The following is a 20,433-nucleotide window of genomic DNA, read 5'->3' on the forward strand; positions in this document are numbered from 1 at the left end:
TCATATTCCATCTATCGTTGTTACCAACATTTTGGCTGATGAAATATACTGTCACAAAGTCAATTTTTTGCATGTTACCGTTCTGAGGTAGAGTCTCCAGGGGCTCACCATACATTCCAATCCTCTACACTGAGAGGACAAAGGATTTGTCTCCTGCCTTACGATGGGTGTGAGGTGTCATAAACCCCCCCCAACAATCCCTCTATACTTCTCCCCCTCTGTGTGAGTGAGAGGTGTCTCTGTAGGACTGTGATCCACGGTAACCTGAACCGAACAGGCCAATCATGACATCTTTCCCTCGATCCTGACTAGTCTCTCAGTCCCTGCCTTTTACAGAGGAGTGGTTTCCTTCTGACCTCTCCACCATAAAGGCCTGATTGGTGGAGTACTGCAGAGATGGTTGTCCTTCTGGAACCTTCTCCCATCTCTACAGAGGAACTCTAGAGCTCTGTCAGAGTGAACATTGGGTTCTTGGTCACCTCCCTGACCAAGGCCCTTCTCCCCCGATTGCTCAGTTTGGCCGGGCGGCCAGCTCTTGGTGGTTCCAAACTTCTTCCATTTAAAAACGATGGAGGCCACTGTCTTCATGGGGACATTCAATGCTGCAGAAATGTTTTGGTACTCTTCCCCAGATCTGTACCTTGATACAACCCTGTCTCGGAACTCTACGGACAATTCCTTTTGACCTCATGGCTTTGGTTTTTGCTCTTACATGCACTGTCAACTGTGGGACCTTTATATAGACAGGTGTGTGCCATTCCAAGTCATGTCCAATCAATTGAATTTATCACCGGTGGACTCCAATCAAGTTATAGAAACATGTCAAGGATTATCAATGGAAACAGGACGCACATGAGCGCAATTTCGAGTCTCAGCAAAGGGTCTGAATATTTATGTAAAATATGGTGGTGTTATGGGAATATTTTGCTTCCACTTGTCAGTGGCATTATGGACTTTAACAAGAACCAGGACATTTTTGCCAAAAGCTGGTTGCCTCAGCTGAAACTTGGCCGCAGACAATAACCCTAAGCAAACATCAAAATCCACAAAGTAATGGTTAATTCACCACAAAATCTAAATGTTGCAATGGCCATCTCGGTCTATGATGGAAAGCCTATGGTTTGAATTGAAGAGGGCAGTTTATGAGCACAGAGGAAGGATATCAAGGATCTGTATGAATTCTGTATGGAAGAAGTGTCTAAACATTTTAGAAAAGGCTCAGTGCCGTTATCCTCTCAGGTGAGATTTTGAAAGGTATTGAAACAGGAGTGTCAATAATTTTGATGTTTTACTTGCTAAACAATCACTTTCCTGGGCAATTTTATGGATTAAAATACTGCAGCGCACGCAAGGTCCCCCTGCTCAAGCCAGCACATGTCCAGGCCCGTCTGAAGTTTGCCAATGACCATCTGGATGATCCAGAGGAGGAATGGGAGAAGCTCATGTGGTCTGATGAGACAAAAATAGAGCTTTTTGGTCTAAACTCCACTCGCTGTGCTTGGAGGAAGAAGAAGGATGAGTACAACCCCAAGAACATCATCCCAACCGTGAAGCATGGCGGTGGAAACATCATTCTTTGGGGATGCTTTTCTGCAAAGGGGACAGGACGACTGCACCGTATTGAGGGGAGGATGGATGGGGCCATGTATTGCGAGATCTTCGCCAACAACCTCTTTCCCTCAGTAAGAGCATTGAAGACGGGTCGTGGCTGGGTCTTCCAGCATGACAACGACCCGAAACACACAGCCAGGGCAACTAAGGAGTGGCTCCGTAAGAAGCATCTCAAGGTCCTGGAGTGGCCTAGCCAGTCTCCAGACCTGAACCCAATATAAAATCTTTGGAGGGAGCTCAAAGTCCGTATTGCCCAGCGACAGCCCCGAAACCTGAATGATCTGGAGAAGGTCTTTATGGAGGAGTGGGCCAAAATCCCTGCTGCAGTGTGTTCAAACCTGGTCAAGAACTACAGGAAACGTATGATCTCTGTAATTGCAAACAAAGCTTTCTGTACCAAATATTAAGTTCTGTTTTTCTGTATCAAATATGTATCAAATACTTATGTCGTGCAATAAAATGCAAATTAATTACTTAAAAATCATACAATGTGATTCTGGATTTTTGTTTTAGATTCCATCTCTCACAGTTGAAGTGTACCTATGATAAAAATTACAGACCTCTACATGCTTTGTAAGTAGGAAACACTGACAATTTTGCAGGTTATCAAATACTTGTTCTCCCCACTGTATATATGTGTGTGTGTGTGTGTGTGTGTGTGTGTATATATATATATATACTTTTCCACCATAATTTGCAAATAAATTCATAAAATCCTACAGTGTGATTTTCTGGATTTTTTTCTTCTCATTTTTTCTCATAGTTGAAGTGTACCTATGATAAAAATTACAGGCCTCATCTTTTTAAGTGGGAGAACTTGCACAATTGGTGGCTGACTAAATACTTTTTTGCCCCACTGTATGTATACGTATGTGCGTGTGTGTTTATGAAACAACCACAGTCTCCATGCAAGGCAAAGTGATTGTATTGTAAATACAAAATCCTAAAAGCGAAGTCCTCAAGCTAATAACTATTGCAAACACATTACAATAGAGTTTTAAGAGCTGAGTTTGAGTGACAGACAATTGAAGTGGTTCATTGTTGTTGTATGACCAGCAGACATTGAGTCAATATTGACCCCCCCCCCACACACACACACACACACACACACACACAGATATTAGCATTACCACAGGACTGATACTTACATCCCATGATAATGAACTCTATTTAAGTCTTTTTCAAGCAAAATCTTAAATTATAAGTGTGTACTTCAAAGTATGTGTGTGTGTTTCCTCGCAGGTATGCATTTGTCCATGCACATGTATGTGTATGTGTGTACAGTGCCGCACTGATATCCAGTGTTTCTCTCCTCTCTCTTCTGTGTTTTTAGGAGGTCACCGGCCGCCCCACAGTCTCCTGTAACCAGAGTCTGTCTGTCAGGTGAGCTCTTTGATAAACTCAACCAATCCCCTTAGTCACATTACGCTGAGTTCACATTCAAAGTATGAGTATGCATTATTAGGCTTGCTATAACCGTTCATAACAGCTTGTTTCTGTTTATAGCAGTCTGCGAATGCTCAAAAGGCTATAATGCATTCATTCATAATGCACTATGTCTTTGTAATGCATAACACACAGCTGGTCATAAAAAGTGTCAACGTTTTTCCACCAAAGATACACAGACGGGGAGACCTACAGATGAATAGACAGAGCCAAAGGGGTAAGGGTGGAATATAATTAAGCAATAAGGCACAAGGGGTGTGGTATATGGCCAATATACCACGGCTAAGGGCTGTTCTCGGGAACGGAGCATCGCGGAGTGCCTGGACACACCCCTTAGCTGTGGTATATTGGCCATATATCACAAACCCCTGAGGTGCCTTATTGTTATTATAAACTGACACGTTATTAAGTGTCAGCCATTGTAACCATTAAAGCTAGTTAGTGCTAGTTTGACCACCAAAGGGCATATTTGAGAAGCATTTGATAAAAAAAACCCTCTGTACAATGTGACGGTCAGGAGTAGGCTACAGTACTAAGAGCATAACATTACTACACCCTAATTGTATAATTGTAGTCTAACCAATACCCAAATGGAGTTTCAGTGAAAATAAAAATCTCATTGATTTATCAAGACCAGTCCCCATGCTTGTCTCATGGGTATCAAACCTGCATCTGTAGCAACGCGTTTTGCAATGCGATGCAGTTTCTTAGACTGCTGCGCCAATCGGGAGGGCTATTATAATACTGTACATGGTGTCCATATCACGTTTCAGGTAAGACCCAAATGCAGACTGTTGAAGTAACAATGTTTATTACAGAAACAGGGGCAGGCAACGGGCATGTCAAGGCAGGCAGGGGTCGATAATCCAGAGAAGGGGCAAAGGTACAGGACGGCAGGCAGGGTCAGGGGCAGGCAAAGTGGTCAAGACAGGCGGGCTCAGAGTCAGGACAGGCAAGGGTCAAAACCAGGAGGGCGAGAAAAAGAGAGACTAGGGAAAAACAGGAGCTGAGACAAACCACTGGTTGACTTGACAAACAAGACCAACAGACAAACAGAGAACATAGGCATAAGTACCCAGGGGATAATGGGGAAAATGTGCAACACTTGGGGATGGAGACAAGCACAAGGACAGATGAAACAGATCAGGGAGTGACAGTTCAGGTCAGGATAACGAAAACATTTCTTTATTAAAGACTATCAGAAAGAATATTGGTACTTATTTATTTTGATTCAAAGCCATGAATGAGTGAGTCACTCAGCTTTATGTAGGTGCCGGGCTATATGATTGTGCCATCAACTTGATAATATATAACGATATTTGAGGTTTTCATTTTCAAAAAAACTAAAGTGAGCAATTGTAATCTGAATAAATGCCAAAATAATATTTGTAAAGGCCAACACATTTATTTCTGGTTTTAGAGGGAGAGAAACGCTGGGCCAATTGTGTGTCGCCCTATGGGACTCCCAATCACGGTCAGATGGAATACATAATAATAATACTTTTTGTTGTATTTATTTTGTCTCTTCTGGTGGATAAAATGTTAAATGCAAACAATCACAGCCGGTTGTGATACAGCCAACCTAACTAAGAAATACATTTGACGACAGAATTATCCCCCTACCCTCCTTCTAGGTAAGTCTATTGTCCAGCTACCTGCTAATAGCCATAATGGTACTGTACAATGTGACCGTGTGTGTTTGAAAGAGTATTTTCCAGTAAGCAACCATTTTACCTTTTATTAGACAGCTTTGTTCCAATATTTCTGTAATTCAATGATATTTATTCATATAGTAATTCATTATGGATCCATAACTAAATAAACATCTGCATTTTGAGTATTTTTATCATTATTTTATTAACGAAAGCATAAAGATGCTGATGAAGAAATACAGTACTGTACAGTATATGCTTTATCCAACATTTTGCGGTTACATGACGTTGTCCACACACAGCTTTATGTAGGTGCCGAGGCGATATGACTGTGCCATCAACTTGATTATTTAGCAGACATCACTTGCGGCAGGGTAGCATAGTGGTTAGAGCGTTGGACTAGTAACCGAAAGGTTGCAAGTTCAAATCTCCGAGCTGACAAGGTACAAATCTGTCGTTCTGCCCCTGAACAGGCAGTTAACCCACTGTTCCTAGGCCGTCATTGAAAATAAGAATTTGTTCTTAACCGACTTGCCTAGTAAAATAAAGGAATATCATGGAATATAATTGAACATTTTAGTTTCTCCATGCTTGTCTCGGAGCAGCGCAAAACGGTGCTGAAATAGTTGTCCACAGCAGGTAGGCTATATATAACGATGTTTTGGAGATTATTTTGTTTTCAAAAAAACGACAGTGAACAATTGTAATCTGAATAAAGGTCAAAATAATATTTATAAAGGCCAAAATATAGGTCTGCTAATAATAGCCATATTGGCGCTGTACAACGTGAAAGTATGTGTTTGAAGGAGTATTTTCCTGTAAGCAACACTTTGTCTACCTTCTTTTGTTTGTTCCAATATCTCTGTAATTCAGTGATATTCATTCCCATAGTAATTCGTTATGGATCCGTAACTAAATAAACATCTGCATTTCGAAAGAGTATTTTATCATTATTTTATTAACAAAAGCATAAAATGTTGATTTAAGAAATACAGTACTGTCCAGAAATACATTACTGCTTTTACATTTGGATAATAAAGCATGTTTATGAGATTACTGTGCAGTCTGACAAGTAAACATAGCCTACAGTACATACTGTAGTAAACATGGGAAAGGGCCTAATTCCTTACATAAGGGAGGGCAAGCCATGTCCAGACTTTCTCAGTGACCTGAAGTACTCATTAACTCCGTCTTTAAATTTTTTTCGGGTTTCTTCAGTCATGTACAGAACTTCTGAGACACAGTATTAATGATGAACACCCGCAGGTTCACTAGTAAGCAACATTCGCCTCGGGACCCATCCCAGTTGGTATTCTGTGCCCACTCATGGTATCGCTCTTTGGTTACACATCCTTGGAATAGCAGAACAGCATACCGGTCCGAACGGCCCATGCTGTGCCTGGTGAGCAGTTGGTCATGTTCTGTTGTCAGAAGAGGAATGGAAATGTCAGGGTGAACCGACGACCTGACGAACCCGCCCACGTATGTTGACTCTGAATGTCAGAGGTGGAGTTCCAGAGCTCACAGGTGTGCCTGGCATGGATTGTGACTCCCATCTCGTTCCTCACCCTCTTCAACGTGTCGTTCTCCGCCTGACTCTCCACCAATGCCTCCTGACTCTGGACCAATGCATCAGCTGTTGCCCGTATCTCTGCCCTCAGATAATTTCTCTTTCTGCTGGTCTGCCTTCAATGACTCGATCTCAGTCTTCAAAGTTTGAATCTGATTCATGTGCACCTTCATCAGATGAGCACAATGGTGCCTCACTGAGCCCCCATCGATTACAGTGGCCTATGATAGAAAGGGTAGCTCAACTAAGAATTAAACGTGACTCCAACACACATGCTGTGTACACATTTTAAGAATCTAGTAAAGCTGAACGCTTTCTTGGCAACCATGCGGTTTTTTTTCCGGTGCGCCCCGTTGTCCAGCCCTTTGTCCACTGATCTCCACGGATGGTTGTCGGCATGGTTGTATGCTCTGCATAAACACATTCACGTTTTTAGTACACAATAATTAGTTTAAAAAAAAAATGTGATTCAACCTTTTATTTAATTATGGATTTTATACACAGTATGCCTACACATTGCTAGGCTATATCATTTTTAAAAAGAGGAAAATGCACTGGAACAAATACTTTTGGTGATCCTTTCAGCTCCGGCTTATTTTCAAGTCCTCTCGTGGTTATGGTCTTAACCCTGGAATGGGCAGCACCATAGAAAGAAGCTGGCTTGATGAAAACAATGTCCATTTCGTCTGTTCTCTTTGGTCACAATGTCATTTTTTTTTAGATAAACAGCTTGTTTTTGAATGATAACTGTGTTAAGGTGGAGTTTGGGGCGGGGTGAGGAGTACTGGAAAGGTGTGTCTTTCAGCTTACAATAGGCCATAAGTATACCGCAGATCGCCGATTGTCCTCACTTTGATTATGCTGTAACAACATACTGTAGCACCAAGATATCTATTCAATTAAGTGAGCAGATTAGGGCTTTCAGGAGGAATGGAAAATCTACTGGAGACATTTCAAAAATACTGGTAGACTTGGATTTTTGTCATGGACCGTACCTTTCGCAAATGTAGCGATTTAGAGTACTTAAGCATCGAATACATTGCAAGTAGGGGGATGCTCAAACCTACAGTAGCTGGCCTTTAAATACTCTATTGTCCTGCTAATCAGGCTACAAGTGTTTGAAAACCTGTTTTTAAACTAGCTGTCCATCACTACTGTAAATAAAAACTAAGCATCTTGTTTACATCTTGTTTACATTCTTTATTGTAACCACAATGTCAAATAATTTGTATCTCCCTTTTTCCAATTACTTTTAGAGTTTGGGATTTACAAATGTGTGCTTTTCATGTCATTTTTCGTAAATCCAAACTGGATTTAACTTTTGACTGATGCCTTTAGTGAGAGGTTTAATATTTAATAATATCTGCCCTCCAAATTCATATTTAAGGGGCATTTTCCACGCCATTATTAGTTACATTGTTTTAGTTTGAACGTGCAGACTGGCACTAAGAACGGTGGGGACGTTTCCCTAGTCCTTTCCCCATGGGCTAGGTCCGTCTTCTGTGCGCAGCTCTGCGGCCCATCCCGTGCCCCCTGCCCAAGTGCCTTGAACCTTGCGCACCCACCGCTATTTCAGTGGATAACAGCTGGAGAACTGCAAGGCAATCCCGTTGTGCTCCACTCGGGAGCCATGACCAATATAGTCAGTCATAGACTGTTCTCTCTACTACCGCATGGCAAGCGGTACCGGAGTGCCAAGTCTAGGACAAAAGGCTTCTCAACAGTTTTAACCCCCAAGCCATAAGACTCCTGAACAGGTAATCAAATGGCTACCTGAACTATATGTATTGTGTGCCCCCCCCCCCTTTTTACGCTGCTGCTACTCTCTGTTTATTATATATGCATAGTGACTCTAACTATACATTCATGTGTGTACTACCTCAATTGGCCCAATCAACCAGTGCTCCCGTACATTGGCTAACCGGGCTATCTGCATTGTGTCCCACCACCCGCCAACCCCTCTTTTACGCTACTGCTACTCTCTGTTCATCACATACGCATAGTCACTTTAACCATATCTACATGTACATACTACCTCAATCAGCCCGACTAACCGGTGCCTGTATGTAGCCTCGCTACTGTTATTTTTCACTGTCTTTTTACTGTTGTTTTTATTTCTTTACTTACCTATTGTTCACCTAATACATTTTTTGCACTATTGGTTTGAGCCTGTAAGAAAGTATTTCCCTGTAAGGTCTACTACACCTGTGTGTGTACAGGACAAATAAACTTTGATTTGAGAATATCCAAGGGGATTTTTATATAATTCTAAATTAATAATAATCGCTTTGTTTAAAAAATAACAATATTTTGGAGATGATTTCATTTTCAAATATCGTAAAATGAGTGTGAAAAATGCCATTCTTGAACATGGGGTGAGACATTGTTAATAATTTGTAAATAAAGCCAGATTGTTTTTAGAGGGAGATAAACCAAAAACCTACAGTCATGTCATGGGTCTCCCAGTCGAGGCCGGCACGGGTATTGAACCAGCGCCTGTATCACAGCTTGCACTGCGATGCAGTGTCTTAGACCTCTGCGTCACTCAGGCGCTGTACAATGTGACCGGTCGGGAGTAGGCTACAGTACTACAGTAAGAGCAAAATAATCCTAACATTTCCACATCCTAATTGTAATCTAAGTTTCTCTTAGAATAAAAACCTTAGTGTAACAACCGCTTTAGTAAGTAATACTGAAGTCGCGCACAATTATCAGTTTCTATTTAGGTTTTTGTCGGCCATTCATTGTCAGTTAGAGACACAGTAGCACCTAGGGACCTAAAAGCATAATCAGTGCTCTAACTCCCCCTTGCGCTGGTCTGGAGCAATGTAGTAGTGATGCAGGGTACCGTACTAAACCACAAATGACGTCTAAGTCCCGCAGCATAATCGAAAATATTTTAGTGGAGCAACCACTGTACAAAGAACTATCAATAGAAAACAGGTCAAACGAAACGAAGTGCAGCTAGTTTGCTTTCTTTCCAGCTTCAGTTTGAAGTGATTGTGTTAGCTGTGTTGTTGGCTCTGAACAACAATATCCTGACGAGAGAGCACATTTTCTATGCCAGTCGAAATTGTGCATCATTAGCTCATTGTTATGGATGTATCCAAATAGATGTCACTAGAAAACGGCTTAAATGCAAATGCAGCTATTTTGCTGTTATTCTTGCTGCACTTTTTTGACATGATTGTAAGTTAGCCGTAGTTGGCTAGCTAGCAAACAAGGGATAAGAACGCTGGGTCACGTCTCTGGAAACTGAACCGATAGAACAAACGACCAGCTGGCTTGGGGAGCAACCCTAAATTTGTGTAGGGACTATATCTTGTGGAAGGATGAAATAGTATGAATACATTTATCAAAATATATTTTTTTAATGAAAATATGGAAATCATTATTTGAATATGATGGTAACCTGTTGTATAAAAGTGATAATTACCTTGAAGCCAGTGTTTGGAGGCCCCTTGCCAATATGTCCTCCAAAAACCAGCTTATCGGGCATTATTCAAATTGAAATTGTATTTGTTTTCCTTTCAAAGATTTTGTGCGATTTGTTTAGCTTCCCTGGCTCAATAGAAACAATTGAATCATTTCAAAAGTGCAAACTCTGCCCATCTGACACTCCAGACTAGTTTAAGCAAATGTTCATTTGAAAGAAAACAAAACTATTTGAACCCAGGTGTGCTCCCCTCACAGCTGAAGGGTGCAATGATGCCATTATCATCATCACAGGAAATGAACTGTGACGACTAAACAACAACGTTAAAAAAAACATCCTTTTCACTGATGTCGCAATCGGAGAACGATGAGATAGGTGAAGAGGCTTCTCCAGCCATCCCAGATTGATATCAGGTGGAGGATAGAAGGAATGAAGGAGAAGGGGTGGATTCCTGTTTCGCGGGTCCGTCCAAGTTCACTGACGTCAGGATGACCCGCATAAGGGCCCTCGGCACTTCCTATCACAACAAGTGTAGACTTGCAGGGAAGAAAATACAAGACGATTGAGGAGTTTTGCATTGTCCTTCCCGCACGTGCACATGCAGAGGCAGGAACACATACAAACACCCCAACTTTGTGGGAAATGGACTGAAAGAGCATACAGTAAATAAAATAAATACAACAATGTAAGTACAGATACTGTGCACATACAAAAATTAAAGCTGACTGTATGTATGACACACACATGCACACCAACACTGTTTAAGACTAGTAAGGACACAATCAAATCTATCTAGTTGCGTTTAGAGTACATTCACTGTTGTGCTCCTCTCCAAATGTTGGTGATTGGCACATCTTACACTCCATTAAACCTGCACCCGTCACTCTTCAAACCTCTACTTTAAATGCCTTTTTAAGTACTCAACAGATGACATCAACCTAAATAACGAGTCATTGTTAATACTGATTTGAACCATAACAATGAACAAACGTGCCAATAGGAAAGAACCTCACATCCTCCCATTTCTATCCAGCTCTTTGTCTTCTGTTTGTCAAAGCCAATAGAATTTCCACGACAGGAAACGGGAGAAGGAAGGGAGAACAGATTTTTCCTGTTTTGCGTCTGTGTTTTGTTAGACGAGACTAGTCTTTCATTTAAGATCAACGTCATGGGGGGAAAAGGATACCTGCGTTTTTCCGGTATTTGCTCAGTTGCATATCACTGCACGATGCATTAAAGGAACCCTCGAGAGAGAGAGAGCGAGCAGGAGCAGGTGCTGGAGTAAAGATGGAGTAATGAATAGATGAGCATGTGTTGAAAGAGAGCTGGAGTAGAAAAGAAAGATGGTGAGACCAAGAGGGAGAGAGAAAATAATGGAGGAAGACAACAGAAATGTGACCTTCCTGAGACTGCATGAGGCCAGCGGAAACCAGGCTCTCACCACAATAAACAAGTGGACAGCCAGGAAGAAAGAGAACCATGCCAAATGAAATAAACAGGAGAGAGAGAGACCGGTCCGGTGTCACTAGGTTAAAGAGTGGAAGAGAGATGGAGGAGGCCCAAGTTTTCAAACCAATCCAAATTAGATCAGTAGCATCACTGCGTCACTGGGTGCTAGTTTACAATGGTGCCATTGCGAGGTAATGCGAGTCGTTTGTGAAAACATTCAAAACCATCTTTCATGTCTGCGTGTGATTTCGGAGTTGATGCTTCACACCGAATCTTGGCCCCATCCCACCAAGCCGCTCATATCAACAACACTGTATTAGATCAGAGGGTTTTTTTGTGCGTATTAGTGCATTGGCGTCTTGATAAATGCCATTTTATTTCAGGGAAATATGCAGTTCTGACGTCTTTTGGCGGTCAACGATCGGTATTCGGTAATTCATCTTTAAAGGCTATCGCTGGGCGTCACAACATGTAAACTAGTAGGGGGATACATGGCTGGTGGTTGGCTCTGAAAGCATGAAAGGGGATTGTGGCTAGATGACTTGTTAAATCTTCTTTAGAGTGGATGTAGCGTTTTAACTGACTCCCTTTGAGCAGCCTCTCAGAAAATGTATGTTTACTGTACCAGTGAATGTATGAATGGGACCGTTATGGATGTTTATACAGTGTCTCTGTCCTTCTAATGTCCATACTAATGTAGGATTATTTTATGAGGGTTATTATTATTTCCTTTCACTATTGGTTTTTTCCCCCAGAGTATTGAACCCTTGCAGGAATCTGTGTTTATATCTCTGCATACTCTGTATGCTTGCTTGTGTGTGTGTGTGTGTGTGTGTAATTGTTTGTGTCAGTAGGCCCTTTCCCACCAACGTTGGTCAGCCTCAACACACACGACTCTGTAAAATGAGAACTCAATGAGCCAAAACTTTACGAACAACCACATTCCTAGCCCAAAAAAAACAAACACACAAGTGACTGTGTGCATAGTTCCCCATGGGTGTGGGCCCCACAACATTGCTCATCCACCTTTTGTTTCATATTGTAAACTACGTCATGAGAGGTAGATTATTGCATAGTGGAATGTAAAACAGGTTATACAGACAGGTTACTGTAACAGAGCGGTGTATTCCCATAGCCGCAGGAAGTGGGGGGCTGAGGGTGCTGCACTAGTTCCTGATAAATCACAACTTAAAAATAAAATAAAAATCTAAAATTATTATTTGTTTTTACCCCCCACCAAATGAGTGTACTTGGCTTTTATTGGTCCTGTAACAGCCAAGAAAAATCTGACTTGCGCCAACATGTCGACTGCATGAACAAAGGTCATGAAGTTTTGATTGCAGAGGTTTTTGCAGTTGCCATAGAGAATGATAGTGGCCAAAATGCTGTTTTAGCATAGGCAGAACAATTGAGGGCTTCCAGCATGCTTTCACCATTTTAAAGGAGTCAACTGGATGTGAATTCCTATAGGTTGTTGCCTAAATGGCGCTGCCTTATGCTGTCACAGACGTTATAATGGCACAGATGTAAATATCTCTATGGCAATTGCTCTTCACCAACTTCATCCTACAGCCATCACCTGCATTGTGGGAGGCTGTATTGTCAACCAATCATTAGGGTGTTTTGTTTGACCCACGCCAACGTGACCAAAGACGTGACTGAAACAGGAACCAACTTTGCCACAATTCATGTTTACAGTGGATATGTACAAATTAATGATATTTTAGGTTCTCTCTCACCAATTGATTGTACAATGTACACACATTTGCAGTTTGTGAGTGTGTGATTTATGGGGTTTGGGGACATTTTGTTTCAACATTATAAAGAACAACTTTGGTAAACAATGGTAACACTGCACCTTGCTGTTGGAAAGCCACATCAGTGTCCATAGCCGCGGGAAGTATGGGTGTTAAGGGTGCTGCATCGGAATTAACCTTTTGACACGTACCAACAAACCAACAAACGGGTGTGATCATTCTACAGTGGTCCCTGCAGTGTACACTCAAACCGGTGGGATTAGAACACATATTTAGAACATCCACTTTCGATTGATGCAACAATCAGCATTTGAGCTGGCGACACTGTTTTTTCACAGAAACATTTTGCACAAACACAGTCCTTACAAAGTTATGTCCAGAATTTGACCAGTTTATTTCTGGATGCAATGTTCAGACATTCACAGAAGTAGCTACAGGATAACACGATCATCCAAACGGGAAAATGTAGGCTACATTTGTCCTAGCGCTAACTGAGGAAATATTGACGTAACACAAATGGTCATATTTTTGTAACTCTCGGCTGACAGACACTACAATATGAATTAGCTAAGCAATTACAATTTATAATTAATCACATCACGGGTGAGCTCACCATTGACCTAAATAATTGAGTAAAACACTTTCTAGTCTGCTTATAGTATGCATGTTGAAGGGTGTGTGTCGTCTATGATCATTCACTTCACTTCTGGAAGTTTACCCGAACGATGAGTAAAACACTCCTTCACCTCATAACATCTTTGGTCTGACAGACGTTTACGTGACACCCAGAAATCCATGTATAATGTCAAAAAATATGGCGCCACACATAGCTGGCAAATAGCTTAGCATTAGCTCATTATAATCAGTGCAACCTTCAAAAAAGTATTTTACACACATCATAGGTGTCCATTACAATCTATGCAATAATCAGAATGCATTATTTGTCACCAGTACTTGAAAATGTGAATAAAACTGTATACATTATGCTCCATACATATGTACTGTATGCGCCTACAGTAGAAACGACAACACGATATACATAAAATAAGGAACTTACTTTGATAGGAACGCACACATGTCCAAAGTCATTATTTGTAAGGAAAACAACAAGGAAGGCAATGCGAGCGCCAGCCAGAAAATGTTCCAATTCATGCATACTTGATCTGTGCAAACATTTGGGAAGCGTGTGGGCTCTCCTCGAAGTTTGTCTGGCTCAGTAAAGCCTAAACATTGATTGTCCGCAGCGCTGAAATGGACTACTTCTATGTGAATTAATGAGGACCTCAACACACCTCGATTCAAACTGTTAAAAAAATACAACTTGTTTGAAAATCATTTATAATTGACAAGTTGAAACACAGCCGAAAATTAGCAGGCAGCCCATGTTAAACCTCTACAGGACCGGTGTCCCGTCCACGGGATGGTTGAGCTAACGTGTGCTTATGTGATTAGCATGAGGTTGTAAGTAACAATAACATTTCCCAGGACATAGACATATCTGATATGGTCAGAAAGCTTAAATTCTTGTTAATCTAAGTGCACTGTCCAATTTACAGTAGCTAGTACAGTGAAATAATACCATGCTATTGTTTGAGGAGAGTGCAGTTATGAACTGGAAAATGTAATAATAAACCAATTAGGCACATTTGGGCAGACTTGATAAAACATTTTAAACAGAAATGCAAATGGTTCATTGGATCAGTCTAAAACGTTGCACATACACTGCTGCCATCTAGTTGCCAAAATCTAAATTGCGCCTAAACTGGAATAATACATTACGGCCTTTCTCTTGCATTTCAAAGATTGAGCAACAATTTTTAAAGTTTTTTTTCTTTGTATTATCTTTTACCAGATCTAATGTGTTTTATTCTCCGGCATTAATTTCACATTTCCACAAACTTCAAAGTGTTTCCTTTTAAAATGTCATCAAGAATATGCATATCCTTGCTACAGGCAGTTAGATTTGGGTATGTCATTTTAGGTGAAAATTGGGGGGGGAAAAGGTCTGATCCTTAATAGGTTTTTAAATGGATAATCTGCCATCTTTGTACTATTTGCACTGGCAAAGCTGTCAGAACAGCCAGATACATAATATAACAGCATGAAAATGAAAAGACACATATAAAGGTTTAACCTTGCAATGTTTTTAAACTTGAAACCAGACATATTTGTTTATTTGGATCCCCATTAGCTTTTGCAGAAGCAGCAGTTACTCTTCCTGGGGTCAAACCAATCCAAATCAGATCAGTAGCATCACTTTGTCACTGGGTGCTAGTCTGCAGCAGTCCTTTTCAGTGTTACTCAGTCCTATCGTGTAATGTTAAATCCATGTCGTGTTTTCCCTGTGTCTGGCCCAGAGTAGAGGGATCCTGAGGGCTGGAAGCATGCAGTCTGGTTTAGTATTTGAATTATGTTATTGACGTCAGCACACCCATAAAGCTGACTGCGGCCCATCCCTAGAGTCAGCCTGTGCCAGCAGCCCTGCAGGAAAAGTCCCCCTAATGCATTGTGAGGGCCTCAGGCTGGGGGACTGTGTGTGTGTGTGTGTGTGTGTGTGTGTGTGTGTGTGTGTGTGTGTGTGTGTGTGGTGGTTGAGAGAGAGGGAGTGTGTGTGTGTGTGTGTGTGGTGGGGAGGGCGTCAATCAAACTTGACTGTTGTGTTGATAGTTTAAAGAGATTGAGCCGCACTTGTAAACTCTCAAGAGACACAATCAACAATGCTGGTGGTTGTGAGTTGACGAACTACAAAAAAAGTCATGATGTGGTTTCTGGACGGGCCAGAAAAAGTCCACCTATTCCACTGGTTCCCAAGAGACTTTTGGAACATTAAATATTATACCAACTGCAATGTGATATTGTAAAACATACTGTGCATATCAACTTAATGACTTATCGAATTCTCCCATCAAATTAGTCTTTGTTTATGAACTGATGATGAACGTGTGAAAATATTTGTTGGGTGTGTGTTTCCGGGTTGTATCTCGTTTCCCTCCTTCAGGGAACAGTAGTTATAGTCATAACTGTAAGTTCCTTTTCAGTCGGTCAACTCGGTACAACACAGCTATGGAGACATGAAATCACGCCCCAAGCCGACCCCAGTGTACACCAAATGTAATGGCCCACGGCAGACCACCCAGAGTTCCAACCCAACAGGAAATCCTGCGGCACCTGGGTATTGTGCAATCTGCATGCTGCCTATTGACCTTCTCCTGTCCAGCCATAAGCACACTGTGGGCTACACTGGGGGCAGTGACATCCAAGCAATAAAACCTCACAAAAGTGTGTGGAGATGCCCAACTCGCCGCAGCACAAATATCTCTTACAGCAGGGGTGTCAAACTCATTCCAAGGCGGGTCGTTTTTGATTTCTCCTTTCAATTTGTGTCCAATTAAGGCTTATACAACTAGGTGAGAGGAGTTCCTAACTAATCCGTGACCTTAATTCATCAATCAAGTACAAGGGTAGAGCGAAAACCTGCAGACACTCAGTCCTCCATGGAATGAGTTGGAAACGTGTCCTACAGGTAAACCTTTAAACAACGCCCAGAGGAGGCGAAAAGGGAAAAAGCTCAAAAGCTAGAGACCTGTAGGTGATAGTCATGATCTTAGGGGCGAAGGCCGCATTCAGACACAACGTGACCTTAAAGTCACCAGGGACGGACTTCATACAGGATGGGTGAACGGATAATGCGTGGAGATCTTCAATGCGTTTAGCCAAGGCCAAAGCCACAAGCAGGGCTGTCTTGTAGGAGAGGATCTTCAGATCCACAAACTTCATCGGTTCAAAGGGGCGCAATAGGTTTCGAAACTGACCACTTTTTTTTTAACCGCACCGCCAGGGGATGAGCCCCTGGAGTTGCACCGTCAATTCCAACATGACTTGCTGAAATAGCTGCCATATACACCTTCAGGGTGGAGAATGAACGGCCCTGGTCAAAAAGCACCTGTAGGAACATTAAAATGTGCACCAGAGAGCTCTGAAAAGGAACAATTCCTTTACTTTGGCACCAAAGCTGGAACGCCCGCCACTTATACAACCCTGTCGGGGACGGTGCCCTTGCGGACTTATAGTAGCAATAACGTTCAGAGGTAAACCCCTTACCGTCAGATTGGACCTTTTCAGGGGCCAAGCCCAAACTCCAAATCTCTGGACGCTGGTGCCAGACCTGCCTGGGACAAGAGCCTAGTACTTGACTGCGGCTAACACTGGTGGCAGGTATTGGCCACCAAACCTTGATGCCTTCCATTTGAGGGGAGGACGGCCACTCTACTGACAAGCAGGCAGCCATTCGGCGACATAGATCAGAGATTCCCCTTCTATAGACAAAACCTCCATCTCTGTCTCATAGATTTTTTGTTATACATTTTTCTATTATTTATCCTTTATTTAACTAGGCAGGTCAGTTAAGAATGAAATCTTATTTACCATGACAGCCTAGTGGGGTTAACTGCCTTGTTCAGGGGCAGAAAGACAGATTTTTACATTGACAGATCGGGGATTCGATTTAGCAACCTTTTGCTGCCCTCCAAAAAACCCTGGAACTGGCCAGAGAAATCAAGTTGTCAACCGAATGTGAGTCCTTTGTAACCCTGAAGGAGACTGCGATATTTGCCAGTTCTATATCGCCATGCTGGAAGGATAGCTCCATGTCATCTGACCACGGACACAGATCCAGCCCCGTATCCTGAAACTCAGACTCCGCTGAGGTAAAGGTACCCAGGGGAGGATCCCTCTTTTCATTTTCACCATTCTCAACAACCGAGTGTCTGACTGTGGGGAAAATGCTATTTTTATTCAGCTCACACGTGGAGGACACAACACTAGTACCACCGTGGAACTTGGGGCAGAAACACTGTGTTTAAGTGCCGATGTTTGCCGGAAGCCTGTCCCAACTTTGGGTTCGGGGGCTTCGGCTACCAGTGGTGTAACCCGATTGGCCGTGCCACCTCCCCACTCATCGTGCTCGGTTCGCGGCGGAGGGACCAACTTTTCACTTCACCCTTGGGAGTAAAATGCTGCGTGTGCCAAGCAGACTGGCACTGCTCTTGTGGAACAGGACAAGCAGGAGCAGACTTGGGGGTGGACCCGGAAGCAGGGCAGCTCGCTTAGCCACTCTATCTGTAAACCCTGGGCAACTCTGGGCAACCCCAGTCGTTGGGGGCCGGAGTGCTGTCACACTTTTTTCCCCCCATCCCTAGCAAAATAATTAAAGTAATTGCATTCTAAACTGAAGATCATGATTAGTTGATTATTGGAGTCAGGTGTGTTAGCTGGGGCTAAAGATTGACACCAATCAGGCCCCCGAGGACTGCCAATCCCTGCTCTAGAAGACGATGCCGCTGCAGCAGCAAAGGTCCTCAGAGTAAGGAAAAAGTGCAGCTTCCTACCTCTTTTTATCCTCAAAACAAGACCAACAACCTGGTAGGAGAAATAGGCTCTCCATGTACAACTGCCCACACCACCACGGTAGCCCCCATGCTTCTCCAGACCGCTGAGACGGTGCGATGTGCGCAAGATGAAATCATCCATAGCACAAATCTCATCTACTGTAGGGGAGCTCTGCATGGGGCTCCCCAGCAGCCAGAACCGTGGCCAGGTCAGTGCTTCATCGGGAGCTACGGGTTGGTGTTAGCATCCCTTTGTTAGCCAATGGTCTAGGTAGCCAGCTAGCTTCCCAGCAAGTGAACGTGGTCGCATGAGCTGGTTCGATCCAGGGCAGCCTGAACATGCACCCAGCCCGAGACGTACAAGACAACACTTGTGAGTATCATTCAAAGACATGCTGAAACCACATGACTGCGGGCAAGGTTGTGAACTCGAACCCAGCGTAGCCCTTTACACTCGCAGCCACTGTCATCCTGTATACGGGTCGAAAATGTACAATTTTGTCATTGATAGGTGCCTAATAGGAACTCAGTGGCTATCCAGTAACATGCTATACATGACGTCAGAGCTCAAGTTTTCCCCTTTAAAGCTCTTTAAAGGTTTTCTAGTTCTTCTGTTTATAAACATTTCAATTTAGCCCTACATTTCATATAGGCCCATTTTCACGTGTGTAAGGGGTTAACAGCCACCTTCGAGTCGTTTGTGCTATTCATCTTACTTACAACCAGTTGGCGAGGCTAAACCAGCAGAAGAATAACTAAACAAATTGGTAGGGAACTTCAAGAAACTAGTTAGCAAACTTTAAGACAAGTCCAGAAGGATGAGAACACCCTCCTTACAGTTAAGTTGGAGTAAAGCCTGATAAATGATGCGTTCAAATGTTCATTTTTAAGAAATGCGTGAATTGTATAGCTCAGCTTGAGATCAAGAGCGGAAGAATTGAAGGAATGTGTCTTCCGGTGAGGCACGGTGTTCATTAGAATGACGCCTGACAAGGCCAATGTTCTTCAGTAGAGGGCTCTGGCGCACAAAATCCGCAATAGCGGTGTTTAAACGAGGTGTCCGACAGAAAGGGAACTGAGTTTTGGTCCGTAGCTGCTGCACTTTCCTGTAAATGAACTAGTACATACTGTAGCATGGCCCATAAAATGACATAGGGGTTAGGGTTACTGTGCCTAGCCAGCGTTCCAGTTTGCTTGCTTCGCTCAGTTTGTTCTAATGTATAGTGCTGACCAGTTATGTCAGCACTGGTCTTCATCCAGGCATGAAGTAGGGGTGGAGAGGGGGGTTGAGGAGAGAGAAAGGGGCAGTGTGAGGTGGATGGGTGGACGGAGGTGGGGTGTGGGGGCGGATACCCAGGCATGCCTTAGTGGGTGCCGCTGATGGGTCTCTGACAGAGGCTGGTTTGTGGGCTAGAGAGAGGAAACGAGGGAGAGATGGAGAGGACAGAGAGAGGACTGAGAGAGTCAACAGAGAGAGAAGGAGAGTGAGAGAGAGGACAGAAGGCTAAATCCACACTGAGGCCTGTTTTCCTCCCATGCTCGCAGCATATGGCTGAAGCATTAAGACCAACAACGTCTGGCTGCGAATAAAGGAAGACCTCCGTCTGCCTGAAAAAAAGGCCTGTTGTCTGGAAAAGTATGTTGCGATCTGTCTCTCTTGAGTTCATTTTCCGACCTAAGAAATGCATCACCCTCGCCACCGTTGACATTGTGAAATGTCTCCTGACCTATATAGTGGTGCATTTATAATCAACTTGGGACTAGGGCCCTATCGATTCTTGTGGTGTCTCGGTTGAGTTGAAACACTACAGCTCCTCCACTACAACAGGTAAGACACTATATGTTTCGAAACCTCAATGCACATATAAGTATTGTCACAACTCACGACACTAGATTGTGCAGCACTTTTTTTTTTAAACAAGACAAGCCTGTGGTCAACTTTTTGGTTCATCCAAACATACCTTATGGTCAGAAGTTTTTCCTAACCACATGACCTGACTCAGAAATACTTTGGGGCCTATGTAATTAGCTTACCAGAGTTTGTCCTGGTCAGGTGACGTGTTCAGGAACACCTCCCTAATAACGTGTGTGTGTGTGTGTTTGAACAGAATGAACCAACCAACCA

The 20,433-nt window shown here is 42.8% G+C and overlaps 1 protein-coding gene across 2 annotated transcripts in view; it reads left to right on the plus strand.

The window, feature by feature from the left end:
- The window catches only part of LOC112260227 (cAMP-specific 3',5'-cyclic phosphodiesterase 4B), a 118,619-nt gene that overhangs the window by 73,243 nt on the left and 24,943 nt on the right, over positions 1–20,433 (plus strand). For both annotated transcript variants that reach the window (XM_024435166.2, XM_024435167.2), the window contains one exon: positions 2,945–2,994. In XM_024435166.2, the coding sequence (XP_024290934.1) occupies positions 2,945–2,994 (50 nt within the window). The remainder of the gene's footprint in view (positions 1–2,944; positions 2,995–20,433) is intronic.

This window comes from Oncorhynchus tshawytscha, linkage group LG10 (genome assembly GCF_018296145.1).
Source record: "Oncorhynchus tshawytscha isolate Ot180627B linkage group LG10, Otsh_v2.0, whole genome shotgun sequence".
Taxonomy (NCBI): domain Eukaryota; kingdom Metazoa; phylum Chordata; class Actinopteri; order Salmoniformes; family Salmonidae; genus Oncorhynchus; species Oncorhynchus tshawytscha.